This window comes from Leuresthes tenuis, unplaced genomic scaffold, assembly GCF_036924035.1.
Source record: "Leuresthes tenuis unplaced genomic scaffold, fLeuTen1.0.hap1 SCAF_15, whole genome shotgun sequence".
Lineage (NCBI taxonomy): Eukaryota > Metazoa > Chordata > Actinopteri > Atheriniformes > Atherinopsidae > Leuresthes > Leuresthes tenuis.
In genome coordinates this window covers 6,997,167-7,019,686 of record NW_027325369.1, presented here as the reverse complement: position 1 = coordinate 7,019,686, position 22,520 = coordinate 6,997,167, and the positions used below count along the sequence as shown (strand labels likewise).

General features: G+C 41.2%; 1 protein-coding gene across 1 annotated transcript in view; it reads right to left on the bottom strand.

Moving 5' to 3' along the window:
* The window catches only part of npas3 (neuronal PAS domain protein 3), a 488,496-nt gene extending 472,995 nt beyond the window's left edge, over positions 1-15,501 (bottom strand). The window contains exon 1 of the mRNA XM_072365469.1: positions 15,209-15,501. Coding sequence (XP_072221570.1) covers positions 15,209-15,258 — 50 coding nt within the window. The 5' untranslated portion in view covers positions 15,259-15,501. The remainder of the gene's footprint in view (positions 1-15,208) is intronic.
* Positions 15,502-22,520: the final 7,019 nt, after the last annotated feature.

Sequence of the window (22,520 nt, the reverse complement as noted above, 5' to 3'; positions counted from 1 at the left end):
CCTGCCCATCACTTGTTTGACCAGCTGCCTTCTGGACGGCAATTCAGGTCAATCAAGTCTCACACCAATAGACTTACAAACAGCTTCTTACCCTGGGCCATATGAACTGCAAATACTCACTAACATGTACCCCTTTATCCCCCCACACACATATGTATTTATGTACATATGTGTGTTCTTGTATTGTACCTATATATATATGTGTACACATCTGCATAATTTCTTTATACTTTACTTTTTGTATTTTTCTTTTTATTCAGTGCACAGGCCTATGTGGAGTACCCACAATTTTGTTGTAACCTGGTGTAATGGCAATAAAGTCTATTCTATTCTGTTCTGTTCTATTCTAAATACGGCCAAATTCCTTTGTCAGATAGCTAAACACATTAGAAATTGTGATTGAAAATGATCCCGTTAATACCTAGTGTTAACCAAGTAGTCGCTCTGCTCTAAAAAAACTGGTTTTATAACTGCACTGTTGTCTAACAAATTATCTATGCAGGTAACTTAACGATCATGTCTATTCAGTGAAGATAGCTATGTAAAATTATCTCCCAAAGAAAAATTTAGAAGCAACACACGGAAGGCCTTGAACATTTATTGACAATTTATTGACAATGAGACACAGTCCACTGTGACAATTTATTGACAATGAGACACAGTCCACTGTGTCTCATTGTCAGACATGCTTCAACCTCGATTCCTCTCCCTTGTATACAGGGGCAACAAGAGTGGTCAAATAAATGGCCAAGTTACCAGATACCTGGAGCCTGCGTGGCCCTTTGCCAAGACTAAGCTACAAAATACCTTCTGAAAGTCTGCTTGAAGATGTGAATGCACACAACAAACTATATCAACTGGGACCATCACAGAGACCAGTAAGCTGATGTACACCACTGCTGTAGTGATCCTAAAAATGCTTGGCTACTAGATGAATAACATGAGAAGTAGTAAGAGGCAGTATCCCCCATGGAGACGGAGGTTTGAGGCCAAGATCAAGGCAACATGAAGGCAGGTAAGCTGCTGTCAAAGCTTCAGAAAGATGCAATAAAGAGGGAACTCCTTGAGAAATACAACAAACTATCCATACCTGAGGCACTGAAGACTCGCAGTTATGGCTACCCACCTGAGAATGTACAGTAGAGAAGCTGAAGCCAGGAGAATAAATACAATGTTCTCCACTGAACCATTCAAAGTGTACTCTCAGTGGCAGGGTAACAAAATGAGAAGGGCTGAATAGTGGAGGACCATATGTGAAAAAGAAGCATTACATAACACCAATGTTCTGTGACTTGTGGATCTGATAGCTGACCACAGCAGTCTACAAGAACAGGAACCAGTGGCCATCATGGTGGCAGAAATCCTGGAGAGGGTCTCAAGTATAAAGAGTTGAACTCCACCAGAACTTGACATGAAACACACCTCTTGGCTAAAGAAACCAACTGCACTCTATGAATGCCTATGCCAACTATGCATTATATTATATTATATCATTAATCTCCTCAAGTAATCTGAGGGTTTTTGGTGACTGAAGAGCAAGAGCTCAAACCTAAACTGGACACTCTCAATCCCAACACCTCAGGAGGCAATGTAGCATGAGCTGTCATTCATTAATAACTGATACAACTACATGGACAAGGGATTACTTGGGTAAACAGCTTGTCATCAAGCTCTGCAGTGGCCTGATAAGGAGAAAACCCCATTCTGTACTTATTACAAAAGTATGGCTGCAAAAGACTGCCTGCCATCCTGACCTGTCTTGAACAGAATATGTGGGGAGAATTTTTAAATGAAAAATGACAAAGCTCATATCTTAAGATGTCTTTGCATGTTCAATGAGACAAAATAATAAAACCTCTTATCACCTGCCAAATATGCCTAAATGTCTTGAGGAGAAGAAATGGCAGGCAATATTACTAAGAGATTTAAACTTTTTATTATGAATGTTCTGCAGACATGAAATGCAACAGATGTAATTGAACAAATAAAACATTTTCTTTTTTACATAAAGTGCATTTTTTTTACATTTTCATACCATCCCAACTTTTCCAAACTTTTGTTGAATAAGGGTTACATAGTCCAATGAAACAACAAATGCAGTCTTAGCATTAAAAGGATACACATACATGTATATATATACATATATATATATATGTGTATATATATATATTAAATAAACAGCTATTCTAACTCAGGATACACTTACTTTTTACACATAGTTCCAAATGGGAGGGAGACAATCATCCAATGCAGTCCAAATCAATTAGAAACAAACATTTGACCAATTTTCTAATTATCCAATTCTCCCTTGTTTTCTTTTTTTGTTTGTTTGTTTTAAAAAGAAAGGAAAAATACATTTTATGACTTTTTTTATCTCAAAATTGTTCAACCAGGTGAATCAGATTAACTGAGGACTGTAGTTTACAAACATTAGTTGTTGTTTTTTTCTTATTTGTTGGTTTAACGTGAAAACTACGAGATATTTTAGGAAATTATCATTTTTTGGGAAGTCTTCATTGTTCTATGAATCATAATTCAGAAAAATATTAAATAACTGAGATGTCCCTTGTTTCCTCCCCCTCCTCACTGTATAATATAGAATAATGTATTTTCATTTCACCCATAGGTCTCTTTACTGCCTATGGGGGCAAAAAAGGTGACCGCACCTTGGACAAAGAGGAGATCAGAGGAGGTAATGAGAGTAGTGAAGAGCAGTTGAAACCGACAGAAAGGAGGACGAGAATGTAGGAGTTTTCATTTATTTTCATCATTCTCATGAAAAATGAAAAAAAAATTAAATAAAGTGATTGCATGTTGCACAAGCAAGGGAGTTTGAACAAGAGAAGCAGACCATCGTCATGCTTCAACAACTGTCTCGGAAACTGGACATGCAACAAACACACACAAATTAATTTCAAAATAAATCCTCTTGGGATGGATGTAACAATGAGAACAGCTGCTAATCTAGATGAAACACCACTTGGTTCAACTGCTTGTTATACACACATAAAAAGCAAGACAACAGTTCCTTTAGATCTTAATAGCTATGAAATATACACCTTTTATGGTTATCATTTTATCTTTTATTTACCAAATTATCTGTAAAGTACCTTCCTAAGACATAATTTCAAAAACGTTTTTAACATTTCCTGACCATTTACAGCCTTACTAGATGTCTTTCTTTTTTGTCCTTACACCCTAGCAAATACTTCCATAGTTTGTTTGTTTTCTCCTCCAACCAACTGATGTTGACTGAGCTGAATGCATTTTTCAAAATTTCATTGAACTTCAATACCATTTCATACTGTACAGTGTAAATATCCCACATTAACCAAAAAACTAAAGGTTGTTTTTTTTTCAGATTTTACCATTATATCAACTTTTTTTATGAACAACAATTAATATATAAATTCTAAACACATATTGTGATAGTTTTGTTGCAATGAATTATTTAGAAGTTCCAAAAAAAAAACATTTGAAGTGTTCCTCTCAAAATCATGAAGCTTTATCATTTCACCTTACCCTCTTATCTCAAAACTTAATGGGACACACTAGTCCCAGTTCATTTTGAGACTGGTGTGATTGTACATAACGCGGGAAATTAAACTAAATGGTTTGGGAAAGAGGTGAACTTGAAATCATTATAATCATCTTACCAATCATTGTACTCATCCTCTCGCCTATCCTTCTCAGCCAATAAGATTACTACCAAATACTGAGCATGTGGGAGTGCTAGTAGGGGTCAAAAGAGAAAATGGGAAAAAGGAAAGGTAATGGACGGGAGAAAGAGGGAGGACTAGTTAGAGTGAAGCAAAAAAGCAGAAGGTGAACAAATTCATATCTGTGTAGAGTCAGAGGAAGAGGTATAGAAAAAAAGTGGCTAAAGTCGGAGGAAAAAATGTGAAAGAGCAAAAAGAACAAAGGAAAAGAAAAAGAAAGAAAGAATTATGCAAAGGGAGAAAGCATAATAATGCAAAAGGATAGAGGGAGTGTATGTCTATGTTAACCAATCTGAGGTGTACTATAATTGAAGTGTGTGTTTTCAAGGACAGATAGATATTGGTCCTGAGGTGAAAAGTTGCCAAGTCAGCAGGTCTGAGCTGATTACATCCTCTACGACAGGATGGGGTAAAAGAAAGATATAGCAAGAGGAGAGAAACATAAGAGAAAATAGGTGAGAAAAATGAAGTGGGGGCTGAATAAAACATCTTGAAACCATTTTGGTATGACTCCCCTCAAATGCACACACTTGTATATTCACAGAACAAAAAAAAACAGAAATTTAAAGACTTGAGGCCTTTGAGGACAGTAACTATAGTTGGAAGCAATAATTACATGTGCAGGAACAATAATTATTGTAGATCAAGGGAGGGTACTTTTTTGGCAACCTGATCATCCATCCATTCATAGATTTATTTTCAGTGGTGCTAACCAACACACAGAATGAACAAACATTGCTTTGTGCTAGACAACCTGGTAACCTTGAAATTGAAGAAGAAACTAGCTGTATATGGGAGATATATGCTGTCAAAGTATCTGTTCTAACCCAACCAAGATCTTTTCATTGACCTTATCATGTAGTATTGGCACCTTAACGAGTGAAAGTAACAAGATAAAAAAAATTGTTCCTAACATGACTTGAAAACCTGTCTTATCTGTAGGTCTTTCTTGAGTTGTGACTTCAATGTAACTAACTCCAAATCTGGACTTTGAAAATATGAGGCTGGAGAAGGCAGCAGGCAATATATCATTGTGGGAATCAGTGACAATTAACCATCTCTATAAATAATGAATGATGTATTGTTGCAGATAACAAAACCAGTGTGTATAATTTAGTACCTCTTCAGGACTGCATTATAGGTTTAACTAAAAACTTATGGACCATGATCACTACTAGCTATTTTCCATTAAATTTCTCATCTCAAGAAAGATTTTTTCGATTTTAAAACCTTTATTTCAAAATCCTTCTATTTACAGTTTTTCTTTTTCACCAACTCAAAACAAGCTAAAAAAAAAAATAAAACTTAAACAATTTTTTTTTTTTTTTTTAAATTCAGGATCAGAGAGTGTCCTCTAACAGAGCACAGTACCTCCTTCACTCCCCATATATTCACAAACTCCTGTGTTTTTCCGGTCAGTTTATAAAAACTGAAATATTCTCTGAGCCGAGCTGCCATCAGCCCAGTCACCATGGCTACCACATCTTCTGACCCCTGACCTCTGACCCTGTTCTTCCTGGTCTTCCAGATGGCTAACTTTGCTGTCCCTGAAACAAAGTTGATCAGTTGGTGGACAGACTTGTCTTTGGAACAATATCGTGGGGCCAAAAATAAAAAGAAAGAAAACACCTGACCAAACCCCTTAAGTGGTCTGGTGAAGATGTCTGAACAGGGCCTCTAATCTGGACAAAAAGATGGAACACTGGACAAAAAGATGGAAAACTGTCTCTGACTGGGAGCAGAAAGGACAGACATCCCCCGTGTTCGGATCAAGGTGCACCAGATACCTGTTTGTAGCTATGGCCCCGTGTACAATCCTCCACTGGAGGTCTCCTGTCCGTTTGTTGCCAGGAGGTTTGTACAGGGACCGCCAACAGCCCTTCGGGGAAGATCTCACACCAAAAACCTCAGTCCACCTCGACACCTTCACCTCTGCCAGCGAGCGTAAGTTTAAGACCTTAACAGAGAGGAAGTTTATGTTTATGCATTTGGCAGACACTTTTATCCAAAGTGACTTACAGGTAGGCAGATAGGGTAAGGGGTTCTTGCCTAAGGACCCCTACTGGAGGTAGTACCTTTCATGCAGGGGATTTTAACCCAGGTCTCTCACACGAAAGGTGAGTCATACCACTACACTACACTATCCAGTCCAGGAAGTAAATGTCTTCCTTCCCCAGAGTCTCAAAGTCTGTTGACTCTGAGGTTTCTAGACTCAGCAGGTCATTCTCCTCTGCCTGCCATAGTCCCACAGCTGGAGACACAGTCAGGGAGGGATAAACGTCCTCACATTCATCATCCCATTGGTCAGATAGAGTCCGGTTTTCAGCAAACGCCCTGAGGCCTACTGGCAGGGAAACTCAGATCTTTTCCACCAGCCTGAGCAGCACTCTGGTGGACTTGATGCACAGCAGGTCTGCCAGGTGAGGGACGGATGTTTTCATTAGATGGCCAAGTTTCACCAGTCAAGGCTCTTTTAGTCGAACTCTCAGGCTGGCAGAAGACAAGACCTGAGAGGTGATGGTGATGTTTCCAAAGAGTGGCTCTTCAAAGAGCCACATCCACAGTGTGGTCCCAGTCTTCCGTTTAGAAGTTAAAATCTTCCAGGCCTGGAGCATCGACCGGTAGAAAGATGTCAGTCCAGTTAAATTCACAGCCTGAGGCTGGATCAGGAACAAGTGTTTGTCATAGCCAAGACGTCCAGCTTTCCTCAGCAGGAGACAGGCAATGTCCACCAGTCCTTGTCCACCCTCCGGCACCGGAAGATACAGGACAGCAGCCCAAGTCCAGAGCCGCCCAGACCAGAAAAAATCCACGATCTTCTTCTGAATGTCCTCGATCAGGCCTCTTGGTGGAGGTAAGACAGTCAGCCTGTGCCAAAGGGCCGAGGCGACCAAGTTATTAGCAATGAGGACCCGGCCCCTGTAGGAGAGCTGAAACAGCAACCATTTCCATTTGGTTAGTCATGCACACACCTTCTCCAGAACACCCTCCCAATTCTTCCTCTCGTACTCCTCAGTCCCTAGAAAGATGCCTAAAACCCTGAGTCCCTGTCTTCCCCAGTCCAGGTCCCCTGGTAGCTTTGGTGTCTGTCTGTCCAGTGTCCGATTAATAAAGCTTCACTCTTGTCCCAGTTGACTTTGGCAGAGGAAGCTTTCTGGTATATTTTGAGACTTTCTGTCAGGTTGTCTACGTCTGCCTGGTCCCTAATAAATACATTGATGTCATTAGCATAAGATTCTTTCTCACACCAGTGGAGGTCGCTGAGGTAAACCAGTTTACAATATTCCTTGCATTTTTGGCCTTAGTCTACAAAGGAAAGGTTCAATGGCGAAAGTGTAGAGCTGTCCAAACAGCAAGCATCTGTATACAACAAACCCAGCAGTGTCAAAAAACCACCACCAAAACCAAAAGCCCTTAAAATGCTAAAATGAAAACCATTATCCACCCTGTCGAACGCCTTTTCTTGATCCAGTGAAAAGACCCCGATATCAAAACTATACAATTTACAAAAAACAAATGCCTCATTAAAAAAAGGTTGTCCATAATAGACCTGTCCGGAACACAGTAAGACTGGTCCCTATGGATGATCCCGTCCAGTACTTGTTTGAGCCTGCACAATAGAGCCACAGGCCTCCAGTTTTTTTAAAAGCGCCAGATCCCCTTTTTTGGGGATTAGTGAGAGAACGGCACTCCTGCAGGAGGCCGGCAGAAAACCTGCCCCTGAACACTCCTGCAGCACCTCCCACAGGTCAGTACCCAATACCCTCAAAAAGTGTAGAAATCTGCAGGTAAGCCGTCCAGCTTCAGGGCCCGACCAGACACTAACTGTCCCACTGCAGTGGTCATCTCCTCCAGTGAGATGTGGGCATCCATTGAGCCCTGTCCTCAGGGCTCAGCTGAGGAAGTCCCCGCAACAGCTCATCCTGCTCCAGGTACAACCCGTTCACCTTCACACCACTCGCCAACAAATTGGCCACCATTCACTCCTCTCTAACAAAAACCACCATTCCTTTGTTCATTCTCGAGGCGTGGGACAGGTTGGCGTGTCCCACCTGGTCTCCCACAGCCAGGAGAACCTCCTCCACCGGCACTGCCGGGTCCGGCTGAACCCGCACCCCATGCCGGACTGGGAGGAAAAGCGTCCCAGGGGACACCATCAGAGTAACTCCCAGCATGCACTCAGGCAGAAAGAAAGAAATAAAGGGCCCTCAGAATACACACTACCAGAATCTCAGAGTAGATTACTGCTCATTTTCTGAGAACCTTTAAACCAAATCCTAAACCTAAACCCTAAACCTAAACCCTTTACCTAAACCTAACCTCTCAGACTGATTCAATCATTATTTTTATCAAAATTGTCTGTGAGAAACTCAGATACTTGTCACTGCTCTACCTGAACTTAAAGTCTGTAATAATAGTGGATTCGAGTGCTCTTCTCGGTGCACACACTTTTTGGAAGATATTGTTTATATTTTAACATAATAGTTATTTTAGCCAAATTAGCTGTTTAAAGTTCCTATTCTAATGTGTCAACATGCAAGTTGTAAAATAGTAAATTGCTAAGGTAATTATTCAAATGTAATGATTCCAAACCAGATTATAAAATGGTTTCTCTTCAGAATTTTGTAGGGCGCTATCTCTGTTTTTGCCCACTTAAAGTCCTAATTTTGCTACTACTGTTATATCAATTCTTAATCACAGACAAAGCCTACCAAATGGCTTCAGTGACCTTTACTCAACCATTTAGAATTGTCTGAAGCTTAAAAATACCATCATGGTTCAGTATAAAAGCAGTATTGTTGTTTTTGTTATTTTAACTAGAGTAAGCTATAAATATAAGTCACATAACTAGAAGGACCTACAAGTGAAACAACAAGCGCTTAGAACATAAACATTTTTCATAAATTGCATAAAGGGTGAAAGTGCTTGTACATATTGGCAAAAAAGCATTGGTTTATGTAAAATTAGGAAAACATTACAAACAATATATTTGGACTACTTTCAAGCCTGATAAAATGCTTTAGTGGTGTGCTGTGCATCATTTACATTTTCATACATTTCTCAATCTGGGACAAAACTAGACACTGTGTTAGAGCAGCATGCAGGAAATTTACACATTGTTATCTGGTAACAACATACAAACTGCTCTTGTTGCTCAGGCTCAAATGGCGACCAGAGACATTTTCTATGCATTTCCTTCCGAAAGACAAATGTAAATTCAGTTTGAAAAAGAAAGCAATTTTCATTCAGACATCAACGACTGACACATCAGTGAACAGTTTTTCTTTCTTCTATGATAACCATGTTTACATGCGAGTCTGGACAAAACCAATCTGTTGAAATCACAGAGGGAGCAGGACCAGAAGTCCATGTTTGAAACAACATTGAAAATGTCAAGACTGTTCTTTCTTTCTTTCTTTCTTTCTTTCTTTCTTTCTTTCTTTCTTTCTTTCTTTCTTTCTTTCTTTCTTTCTTTCTTTCTTTCTTTCTTTCTTCTTTCTCACACATACACATACACATATGGTCCACCTTTGGGCAATCAGGCAGGTGTTACCACCTGCAGCAAAACAACCAAAATGTCTTGCAGGGCTACAAGAGGCTCTTATTCAGCCTGTGGATGAGTTTGAATCATTCTGAGTATGGTTCATTGCTGAGAGCTAAATTAATGAATGAGCGAACCCTCTTATCTGCCAGACCTTTTCATACAGTCCTTCTCAATCACGGCCAATCACAGATAGATTTCCCTTTTCTTCAGATTTGAAATTTTTTGGTGCGCATTTATTTTTCGCATTCATTGCATTCATTTTTATTTATTTCTTTTGTTGGACTTACAAAAAATTGTTTTACTTAGCCAAAACTTTAGCAAATGTTATTATCATAAAATAATTTATTCATAATACGTTAACAGTTAAACACAAAATGTCAAAATGTTCCAATGAATTTTTGTATAAACCGGAGGGTCTTTTACTGTTACCACTTCAGAGGAGAATATTCTGTTTCATTCTAAGTGAATAACCATCTGTAAGAATAATACAGAAACAATTCCATCCACCCATCCATCCATTATCTGCCGCTTCCCCGGGGGTCAAGTCACGGGGGGAGCAGCTTGAGCAGAGAAGCCCAGACGTCCCTGTCCCTGGCCACTTCCTCCAGCTCTTCCGGGTAGGACCCTGAGGCGTTCTCAGGTCTGCCGAGAGAAATAGTCTCTCCAACATGTCCTGGGTCTTCCCCGGGGTCTCCTCCCAGTGGGATGTGCCTGGAATACATCACCAGGGAGGCGTCCAGGAGGTATCCTAACCAGATGCCCAAGCCACCTCATCTGGCTCCTCTCGATGCGGAGGAGCAGTGGCTCTACTCCGACCGAGCTTCTCACCCTATCTCTAAGTGAGAGCCCAGACCCCTTTGCGGAGAAAGCCCATTTCGGCCGCTTGTATCCGTGATCTTGTTCTCTCAGTCACTACTCACAGCTCGTGACCGTAGGTAAGGGTAGGAACGTAGATTGACTGGTAAATTGAGAGCTTCGCCAATTCTAATACAAATTATATGAGAAAATTTGTTTCCTGTAACACATCATTTTTATGTGATGTTAAAAAATAAAAGGTCAACTCTTACAAATGAATATAATCAATATTAGTTATTACTATGGGTATGATTCAGTCAAGTTGGAGTGCAAAGACAATTATGTTAAAGAAACACCAAGGTTGGGACAAAAAAACACTGACATTAGAAAGCATTAGCAGTTATAGTTTCAATAATGAATTAGTGGTTAAGGCTAGGGTGTGATTATCTGAAGCTTTTTAAAAAGAGAGGATATTTTGTTGTCTGTTGTAAAACGGACAGGAAACTCAAGTTTTTAATTGTTATACTTGTTGACCCAAATTTCCACCCAAACTTCCTCTTGCTAACACATAAAGTTGTTCTGAGGCATTTATCTACATACCTAATGCTGCTCTTGTTATCATAACAGTCCCATAAAATGACCTCCAATTTATTATGGTTTGCCCTTTTAATCACTTACATCTAGTCTTCCTCTGAAAAAAAACAGTTTAGCATTCTTTTAAAACACTTCCTTTTTAAATTTAATGTACACCCCTCTTCTGCTGTTCTCTTTCTCACTATTGCTTCTGTCCTCTATTCCATCATGTCACTATCACCATCCTCTTCCAAGCCACTGTAGTGTACTGATAGTGAGAGCACTTGTGCAGTCTGGTATGAAGTCTGTCCTCTTTCTGCTCCTTTTCCTTCTACCATTTCCTCTCTCCCCCTCCACCCTCCCCCTCCAAATTAATTTGGTCTCTTCCAGATGCCTATCAGAACTGAAATGCCCCCAGAAGTAGATCCACGTACAGCAGCTAAGTCAAAATACTGTTGCTGCTTGACAGCTTTTAGAAGAAATGCTACTGGAAGGAGATGCGGAGGAGATGGAGATAAACCTTTGTATCTATGGAAGGATGGATAGATGGACTAAGGCAGAATGTAAATAGTGGAAGACTGGGGCATTGGAGGGGGATGATGACGGATATGACTAGAGAAAGTAATACATTTTTACACTATATTGCCCAAACAATTCTTTTTTTTTTCTGCTAGACCCCTTCCTCACACATTCCTTCAATCCTTCCTATCAGATATCCATTGCTGTTTCTTTATTTCAATGAAAACCTCTACTCAGAGACTAGAAACCAGCTGCAGGGTAAAATTTTATCACATTTCTACCATCAGTGTTTGGGTATCATTACATACTGCATGTATTAGACCAAATATGAAGACTCATTAAGGGTACAGGTGATATTGACGAATTTTCTGTCAAACATGGAGTCGTTTAATAAAAACAGCTATGCTTTAAACAAGCAAGGGCTTCCCACTCAAGCATCACTGAGTCATATCAGTTAGAGGAGCCCCAATCTGACTCTTCCAATTCACAGCTTCACAATATCAGACCAATTGCAAGCAAGCTATTATAAAATGCCTCAGTATATCAGGGACAGTTTGGATGTCAGTGTCTTGCTTAAGATTTGAGATTTAAGGACATCCTGCCATGTTGACAGGAAGGACTGTGAGATGGAAGTACCAGTCCTATATCCACAAAAACAACAAGCTTTATCTGCTCAGTTATAGCAGTTGCTTAGTAAATGTCTTTCAAAACATATAACTTTGAACAAAGTGAGTGACTTGTTCAAAACGGTCGCAAAACATCGCTGGGATGTTGGTAGACTCAAGTGGTTAGCCAGATGCCTCATCTATATAGTAACTTTCATTGTTTTCACAGCTGGCACGGGTGTGAGTTCCAGTCTGCGGCCCTTTGCAATCTGTACTGCCCCATCTTTCTTGGCCCACCTGTCTCAAGACAGCTTCATTAAAGGTCACTAGTACCAAAAAAAAAAAAAAAAAAGAAGACAAGAAAAGAAAAAAAACTGAAGGCTATGTTTTCCTGGTGTACAATTAAGACAGTCTGCCCAAGAAGGACACCAGAAGATGGTTTCATGATGAGCTAATAAAATACACCAGTTAGCATCAGAACCAAGATCAGCACTAGGATATTTGGAAAACAATCTAATGTTTTGGGGAGCTGAATTTAAGTTACCATCCAGTGACTTTTATGCTTACTAAACTGTTTGAAAAATTAGGACAAGAGTTTCCTTGCAAATAGTTTTCTCATTGTGATCTCAGAGGATTCAAGTCTATAATAAAACATGCACCCCAAGATGACCATTACCGATTAAAAAAAATGCTGCCTCACTGGGCTGTTGGTGCTTTTTTTTTTAAGATTTTCTAACAAGAAAACCATGTAGCCTGTTGTGAGATACCCCCAAACTATCCACCAAATTTAGCTTAAGAATAAATCTGACTTGAGCGTCTGAGGTTTAGCCCCCTCTGCAGTCAGCTAGAAAGCGAATTAAATCATCTGTATGAGCGGAATCACCTGAGTCCCTCTGACAAATTTTAGAATTTTTGCATAAGCTGGCATGCAGAAGGGCAGAGGTAATATCGGATAATAATTCCCACACTTGACAGCCTTGAATACAACTTCCTCCCATCGGATCAGGGGTTACTGCGTCTTCAATTCAGAACAAATGAAAGGATATAATCTCTCAGAGCCGCATCAGCTCGATAGAGACTTTGACAGTATTGTTGTGTAATTTCAGCACTATACATTTGATCTCTGACCCCGCTGCCTACTTTCTGCTCTTTAACAGCGATGCAAATACATTAATCTTAATATGCTGCCAAGCAATGACCTGATACCTCTGGCTTCAGTCATAGTAAGCAGTGTACTGTGCTCCTTTACAAGCACTATTAAACCCTGACAGATCATTCATGCACTGTTCACTCTGGATAGGAGCTTCAGCTGATTCAAAAAAAAAAAGAAAAAGAAAAAAGAAAAGACTCACAACTATGAATCACTTTAGTTTTTTTAACCTTGTGTATTTGATGTGCTACAGATATGGGAGGACCCACACATACGATAAACAATTACAGCAAGCAACTTTCTGCATAAGAAGTTCCTTTTAAAATTTAGAATGTAGAAAGGCAATGTTGTTGGTGTTTTTTTTTTCAATTATAAAAAAAAAAAAAACAATAAAAAAGTATCATCGTAATCTTTGGTTTCTTATTTGTGCAGTGGCCATAATAACTTTACCATGATATAACTTAACTATCCTTGACCAGTCCGTTATAGTTAAGATATAAGAGTTATAAGATACTGAATAATGATTTAAGACAGTTGAGGTCTAAAACAAAATAAATACTGGCCTAATGTTTTTCCAACATGCCAGGTAAATCCTTGTGTGTAATAAAGAAAAACTCTCTTTTTCTAGAGAGAACACAATTCATGGTGTTAAAACCTTATGGAAAGGTGATGATTGCTTTGTTTTGTCTCATTAAATGTAGTGTTTGCAATACTCAGGAAGAGTAGCAAAGGTCACAGTGTCACAAACTAAATAGAAAACAAAAATTTTAGAAATCAAATACCAGTTGCATGTCTTTGGTCATTTGTGGTAGTACATCTTGAGATGATGAATGGAATGTATCAAATTACTGCTCCAGTCAAACTAACATAAAATCATGAGATGTGAGATGCTAAACAGTTTGAGCCTTACCGCAATATTGTCAAAGTAGTCGTGAAATAGGGTGCTTTGTTCCTTGAGGTTTTTCTGGGTTCTTAATGTATTCATAATGTATGTTCTTAATGCATGAACACACGTGCAAATGGACATAAACACTGACATGCACCTGACTGTGTCTCTAATTTGGTAAAAAGCTTTACCTAATATGTGTTAACTTTTAAAAACAAAATTAATATTTCTGTGACTGATCACATGTATTCTTGTCAAAATTAATGTTGTGTTGTTAAACTTGTAGACATCAAACAAGGAAAAAGCAGGAAGGCGATCTCAGCAACCTGAAAACAAATTACCAAGTGCACCGTTGTCAAATTCTGCATCTAATGTAAGCCTTAATGTCTAACTACATAGGCACAACTCAATATATGGATAGACGAAATTATCTGTGCAGCAGCTTCTGCATCATGCTGTCACAATGAATACATGATCTTTCAGGTTTCAACACTGCATTAAATGCTTCTCCTTTACAAAGGATATATAGTACTGCAATGAGGTGTTTTCATCTCTGTAACGCCAGTGACTCCCTGATTAACAAGTCATTGTCACTAAGGTCATCGGCTTTTCCACAGATCAACAGGTGAAAAGGAAAAAAGATTACATTCCCGAAGAGAATATCACTATGTGCCGCATGAAATATGCATGAGAAAATAGATTAGATCTGTGATTATCAATCCTCAGGGTCAGTTAAACGGTTGTGAACAGATATACATTTACACACAAAACTAGTATGGTGACCCACACCTTAATTCCTTAGAAAAAAAATCACAGACATTCAATCACCTTTAAGGTAATTCGAGGTTAGCTTAATTTGATTTTTGCAGTTAAACCAATGCATATCCCTCCACATTATAAATGAATTCTTTGGTAACACACACTCACAATGAATAGTGCAAGACCAGTTGTACTGCCTAATGGGACACATGCATTTGTCATAGATGAATACAGGTTTTCCGCGACGCTCACACGCCTTGCTTGAAGCACCAACAAACTGCATTGCTACCGAAAATGCACGAGCATGTGCACATAAAGGTATTTCATCAATGACACACAGGCAGGTGAGAAAGGCTAGACGATACCAGTCAAGCAAAGGCAGTTATCTGCTTCTCCGAACAATCGCCAACCGACCTGTTACCCAGCCACATGCCTCCTTGTCTGACACGCACACACACACGCACAGACACGGGCGGGCACGCACACCTCGGATCTCCTCTGGAAAGCAGCATTACTTCTGGCATCTCAAAACGCAAAGCGATACAGAACATCCGATCACCTATTGGTCTGCTGGTTCCTTCCAACTTGCTTGAGTACATCTGTAAACATGCAGTGAGGGACGATTGTGTAAAGGAACAAAAATTCAAACCCCGTTACCGTTCTCTCCGCGTCGGATCCTGTTGGATGCTCGGCTTGGTGGGCGCCATCTTCCTGCAACAATTATATGATTTCTTACTTTCTGTTCTTTTCTCTTTTCTCTCCTGTTATAACCTATTTTAACGCTGAGTCGCGGCGGTGCGCTGCGTATGGACAGCAATGCGTCATGGTCGGTGTGTTAAGACAAAGCCATGTCTCTGTGTGTGAAAGAGTACGTGTGCGTGTCTTAGTGTGATATGCGCGTGCGTGCTGTGCATGCGTTTCGTGCTTGTGTCTCTTCTGCTACCGCTCAGAAGCGTGGAAACAACGGTTGGTGGAGAAGAAAGCAGGGACAGTGCTGCGGCAGCAGATGCCGAGCAGTGTTAGGAAGAACCCGGGATGGATACCTCTCAGATTCCGTTGTCTGTCCTTTCCTTTCTCCCCGTCTCTCTCCACACACGCACAGCTTCGGTTTTGGCACTACAGAGGAATTTCTTGCTCCAAAGGAAAAAAGGCAAAAAGACGCGTTAAATCTTTATATTCTTGCCGCTGTAGCTGCGTCTATTTCCCGTGATAATTTCCGCGGTCGAGGGTTTCTCGGCAGTCGAAACGTGATTTGACTATTGCTGCTGACGGGAAAGAGAAAGGACACCACACGTCTTCGTTATTTTCTGCAGCTCTGGCACAACAACGCCACTCAGTTGCAGCTGGAATCAGTTTGTTTATGCAAATATATATATATATGTATATATGTATATATATATATATATATATACACGCACACATATACACATTTTCTCCTTATTGCTACAGGTTGCAAGGGAAACACCATTCAGGGTAGTGACTATATGATAAACGAATTATTTGGAAAATGTCCCTGTCATTTAAATCTGTGCACCTCCCCACACACCCTTCTCTCCTAATCACCCCCTTACCTTGGTGTCATAATGTACACCCCGCAGCAATTATTCTACTTGAAATGCCAAAATCGGTAACTTTATATCCTGTTGCATTGTCGTTTTGTCACGTTTTGAAATTTTCACGCGAAGGTTCTTTTTTTATTTGTGCGTCTCAGAACAAAATCCTCTCAATCCTCACCACAAATAAAATGATATTGTTCACTTTTTTGTTTTTTTTTGGCCACCCATTTTCCCCAAGGTACATGTTTGCACATTAGCAGTGTCTTGTTCTCCTTCAACAAAGACTATCACCTGCTTCCATTTTCTTTTTTTCGCAGCATTTGTTTAAATTCCAACTTATCAATGTATAATTCATTGTAATCTAATCGGTGTGCATTGTGATTAACCCCCAGGTTGGATCCCTGGAAGATGAAAACCTTCTCTCTATACCAATGACCTGTCAAGGTCAAATGCATGCTGGATATTCTCCACATAAACAGGAGGTTACAGGCGCTGCGGTGGATGACAATAAAGACTGAAGAGAAGAAAAAAACATAACCTCCAGTTGGTGATTGTCAGGAGCTGAACACCCAGTGATCAATATGTGCAGTTTTATATTCAGAAAAGTTGCAACATGTGCTGTTCCCTTGTCATGTTTGACAGCTGGTGCAGATAGTTACAGCATAAAATTAAATATATTAAAGTCTGAAACAAATAAATATGAGGTTTCTTATCAAAACTTAGCCTTTAATAATCAGGTTATTTGCTGCCATGATCATCTTTGCAGATTCATCTATGTCTATTTCAGTACTTTATTAAAGCAAAGACAACATAAGTTTTTTCACCAGATGACAATCCAAAACCGTAAGGTCACAGGTTTCAACAACATCACGAGCCCTGAATTGAGCTCCTAAACTTACATGTTTTCGGGGACACACAAATTTAATCTGATATTTTAAAAAAATGTTTTCATTCTTTTTTTTTTTTAAATCTGTGAAACAAATTAATTTTTCTAACTCTGTATGTGTTCTGAAGCAACAGGAGATCAGCTTGCATCAAAGTGTAATATTATTATTTTTTCAACCTGGTTTTGTGAAACAACCATTCTTTCCGCATGAGGTTGGACTTGCTGCCTTTCTCTGCATCTCAGCACTGCTTATTGAGAGCAGTCAAATGGAGGCGACATGGATAATGGAGCGTAATGTATAAACATATTAGCTCCCAGCTGTTTGTTGGGGAAAACATTATATGGAGCCAGGGATATGGGGCAGTGACAATGGGGCAATGACGATGCTAGAAATTCAGACCAAAAATAATTAAACTTTTTGCTGGAAAGTAAACCTTAAGAGAAGATAATTTATACTTGTGAGTCCAGCTGTCCATTCCCATGCTGCAATCAGGGGTCCTGAAAGGATCCTTGAGAATGACAGGCTGCCAGATGATGAGATAGTTAAATTCCAGCAACATGAATTATCCCAGAGGATGCCAGACCACTTCTCTAATCCTTGCCTCTTACATATGGACACAAGCATACAGTGCATTACCCAAAATCCTTCCTGAGTGGGTCTGAGGTCTATATGTGCCCAGACACTTTGCTTTCGATAACAATACGTTCTTTTTTTTTCCAACATCCATTTGTTGCTTAGAGGGCTGAGACGCTCTCAATGACCTCAGAGAGGCCCCTGCTGGGATTTATGCCCTCATTGCTCCTCATGGTGTTTAGACTTTAAACACACATAGCTCCACTCCATTACAGCATTTTTTATGGAATGAGGCATAAGTGAGGATGTTGGAGGTGTGTGTTGTTTCCTTATTGATCAGAGTGAAGGGGAAATTAATAAATAAAATAGTAGAGGAAGTAAAATATCGCCGAAAAAATCTTGTTCACAATGAACTCAAATTTCACAATCATTTGGAAAATGATTTTTTCTCCTGATATAACACATTCTTCTATTCATGAAACAGCCAAAGATAAGTCTAGTTTTCCATTGTATTACCTGGATTTCACTTGTCTATTACAGCTTAACGTCACTCTTGGATTTCTACAAAATCAACCTCCTTTTCCACTTCAACGCTGCACCTGAAAACTATTCTCATGCTCCCTTTCTCATCTTTTTGGGAAAAAAACCCTCAAATTTCTAAATAATCTATGATAGAATCATATCGTTCTGTATCAAATTCACATTACTCTTGTTTTCTTATCAGACTTATAGTTATAGAAAATAAATAGCCTGGGTGAGGGAAAATTATGAATTTTTGGGGTCATTCATTCAGGCCTTAGAGAAGAATCAAAACTATCTCCATCCAGTTTTACACATGTGGCCGAAAGATGGATCTGTATTCTTGGAAATTTGTGTTTGTTTTCTAACTTATTGATCTGACATACCAACCCACTAAGATGGGCGTCTTTTGTGATACCTAAAAAAAGACTTAAAAAACTTAATGTGCAAAAAAAAAAAAGCCCACTGAGTTGAATATGTCCAACAGTACCTGAATATTAAACTCCTCAGGTTCAGTACAGTTCAGAAAATCCAGATTTTTGCATAGATTTGATAAGGGATAAGCACATATATCCCAGCTAAATTTCTGATTGGAACAGAAATATCCCTGAAAGTTCTCTATTTCAAAGTATAGTGTGAATCTGTGCATTCTTCTAAAATGTAGGCTACTTTAAAAATAATTTTTACATCTCGACACTGATAATCGATAGTCGGTAGTACTGCAAACTCCTGACATACCTGTGCTGGTAGGCGGCGATTCCCTGGGCGCTCTGTGAGGTTCCGTTCGTGGCTCCCGGTAAAGGCACGGGTACCCTTCCCACCGGGGGTCCGGTCACCATCCCACCGCCTCCACTACTGCCTCCTACACCTCCAGCCCCGGCTCCTCCAGCAGCCGAAGCCGTCACCTGGACGCTGAAATCCGGGAAGATCCTGATCATAGTTTGAGTTGTCTGTTTTGACACCCTCCTATGGCACTTTTTCCCAACACAGAAGGTCACTGATTACTGGGTTCCCTTGGATGAAACGAGTTGCTGATTAACCAATTGAATGCAAATAGTAACCTTCTTCGTTGATCTTTTTTTTATTATTTGTTTGTTTTCTTAACTAACCCTCTGATCTCACTCTTAAGCAAATCTGGATCATGGTTTCGCTGCGCAAAGACTCACAAATCAAATACTGCTGCAATTGGAGAGTGTATTACTAAAAAAATATCGTAAGCACTTTTTTAAAGAAGAAACATCTCTTTCCTTCTTTATTCTTCAAAGATAACCCCTCTGCTCCAGATTATGGTCCCGGTGTCTCGAGCGCGCGGTGTCTTCCTTCTGTCTTCCTTTCAACTCAGCAACTCATCCGTGGTTCAACAAAGTCATTATTTCACCGATTAAAGGCTCACGTTGAGTGATATCAGTCCTGCTGTCAGCCGGTGCAGGAGCTGTGGATACTCCTCTATTACGCGGACAGCGCCGCCGGTTCTCTCTCCGAGAAAGACATCCCGTTTCCAGCGCTTCTGTCGTGTCAGCCGGCAGCTCAGAGTGTCTGAGGGAACAGAGAACCTGGAGGAGAAAACCAGTAAATCAACATGCAGCTTTCAACAACTTGAGCTCCGATATGACAGCGATACCATACAGTTCTATAGTGATACAGCAGCAGCTGTGGCAGCGCTGAAGTGTGTGTCGGTATGTTGGCAAGCGGTTGCATGTGAGTGTCTGTCTCTGTGTTACACACGAATACAGAGAGAAAAGGGGAGGGGGTCTGCTCAGCGGGAGGACATTTGCCTTCACGCGCCGTATTGCAGCTGTAAATTAGACTTCTATTCTAAAACTGCACCAACACCAAAAATCATTGTATGCAAAATATGTATATATATTTTTTTACTACTCGCGTGTGACCTAGGTGTGTGGCAAAGTAGTAAAACTCAACTGCTTCAACCGAGTCTAAAAAAGTTGGAAAAAATCGATAGAAAAAAAGCACAGTAACCTTCCAACTCAAAGCTAAAAACTAAACCACAGGGTTTAAGAAAGGCCTGTCTTAGAAAGCTGTGTTTAAAAAGACGGTCAGACGTCGCGAACGGTACTTCTCTTCTCTGTGCCCCCCCCCCCCCCCCCCCCCCCCCCCCAAAATAAAAGAACAAAAACTTTGGGCTGTGGAAGCAGTGGAAAGCAGGACATACAATATTCACCGTGTTGTGTTTGTTTGTCACCCTTCTTTTCAGATGGGAAGAGGTAGATTTTGTACTGCAAACGTGCACAGGTCCTAATTGTTCTGTTCAGGCAAATGAGTGTTGTGTGCTTTTAATTTGCATTGGCTTCTCTCTCATCTGATCCCAACATAGCTGAAGCTGTTTCTTTCTCCTCTCTCTGAAGTGTGTGATCAGACTCCCGAAGAGAGTCGTATTCATAAGCACCACTTTCAGACTGTCTCCTCCCCTTTCTCTCTTTCACTGCTATTCTCCAACCCAAATCTTTTTTTCTCTCCACTCAGTCAGACAAACTCTCTTCCACAGGGTATGTTACTCACCCACAGTTTGTGTCTGATGGGCAAACATTATCAGAACAGCTCTTGCAAAAATAATTGATAGATGGATGTTTATGGAAATAGATCAGGGTCATACTGTGTGGTGGTTAGCACCATCGCCTCACAGCAGTAGGGTTCCAGGTTCAATTCCCAGCTGGAGTTGGCATGTTCTCTGTGTGGCCTGTGCACGGTGTAACCTGCCTCTCGTCCAATGACTGCTGGGATAGGCTCCAGCCCCCCCACAGTTGGATTAAGTAGATATAGAGGATGGATGGCAACATAAGTTGAAACTGAAAATCAGTCTTTGATCTTGAACTTTGAAAATCAAAAAAGCTCTATTTAAAAGTGCACCTTTATATATCCATCCATCTTCCGCTTCTCTGGGGATCGGATCGCAGGGCAGAGAAACCCAGACGTCCCCGGCCACTTCCTCCAGCTCTTCCGGGGGGACCCCAAGACGTTCCCAGGCCAGCTGAGAGACATAGTCTCTCCAAAATGTCCTGGGTCTTCCCAGGGGTCTCCTCCCAGTGGGACGTGCCCAGAACACCTCACCAGGGAGGTGTCCAGGAGGCATCCTAACCAGATGTCCGAGTCACCTCATCTGACTCCTCTTGATGCAGAGGAGCAGTGGCTCCTCTGCAGATGATCGAGCTTTTCACCCTATCTTTAAGGGAGAGCCCAGACACCCTGTGGAGGAAGCCCATTTCGGCCGCTTGTGTCCACGATTTTGTTCTTTCCGTCACTACCAACAGCTCGGGACCATAGATGAGGGTAGGAACGTAGATTGATCGGTAAATTCGCCTTCTGGCTCAGCTCCTTCTTCACAACGACGGGCCGGTGCAGAGCCCGCATCAATTAGGCGCTGCACCGATCCGCCTGTCAATCTCCTGCTACATTTGTCCCTTGCTCGTGAACAAGACCCTGTGATACTTTAACTCCTCCACTTAAGGAAGGATCTCATTCCCAATCCCGGAGAGAGCATTCCACCCTTTTCCAGCTGAAGACCATGTCTCAGATTTGGAGGTGCTGATTCTCATCTGAGCCACTTCACACTTGACTGTGAACTGCTCCAGTGAGAGCTGAAGGTCACGAGCCGTGGGCAGCCTAGATGGAGTCCAACCCTCACCGGAAACATGTCCGACTTACTGCCGGCAATGTGGACCAAATTCTGACACGGTCATACCAAGACCGAACAACCCCTGTCAAGGGGTCCACCACTCCATACTCCCGGAGCACCCCCCACAGGACTCCACGAGGGACACGGTCGAAACACCTTCTCCAAGTCCACAAAACACATGTGGACCAGTTGGGTGAACTCTCATGCACCCTACAGGATCCTGCTGAGCTGCTGTTGAGCTGGTCCACTGTTCCACAGCCAGGACGAAAACCACACTGCACCTCCTGAATCCGAGATTCGACTATCTGATGGATACTTCTCTCCAGGACCCCCGAATAGACCTTAGGGAGGCTGAGGAGTGTAATCCCCCTGCAGTTGGAACACGTCCTCTGGTCCCCCTTTTTAAAGAGGGGGACCACCACCCCGATCTTCCAGTCCAGAGGCACCGTCCTCAATGTCCACACAATATTGAAGAGGCGTGTCAATCAAGACAGCCCTACAACATCCAGAGCCTTGAGGAACTCCAGACGGACCTCATCCACCCCTGGGGCCTTGCCACTGAAGAGTTCTTTGACCACCTCGGCAACTTCAGCCCCAGAAATGGGAGGCCCCACATCTGAGCTCCCCGACTCTGCTTCCTCATCGTAAGGCGTGTTGGTAGGATTGAGGAGGTCCTTGAAGTATTGCCCCCACTGACTCACAATGTCCCCACCATACACGGTGTTGACAGTGCACCGCTTCCCCCCCCTGAGCTGTCAGATGGTGGACCAGAATCTCTTCGAGGCTGTCCAGAAGTCGTTCCA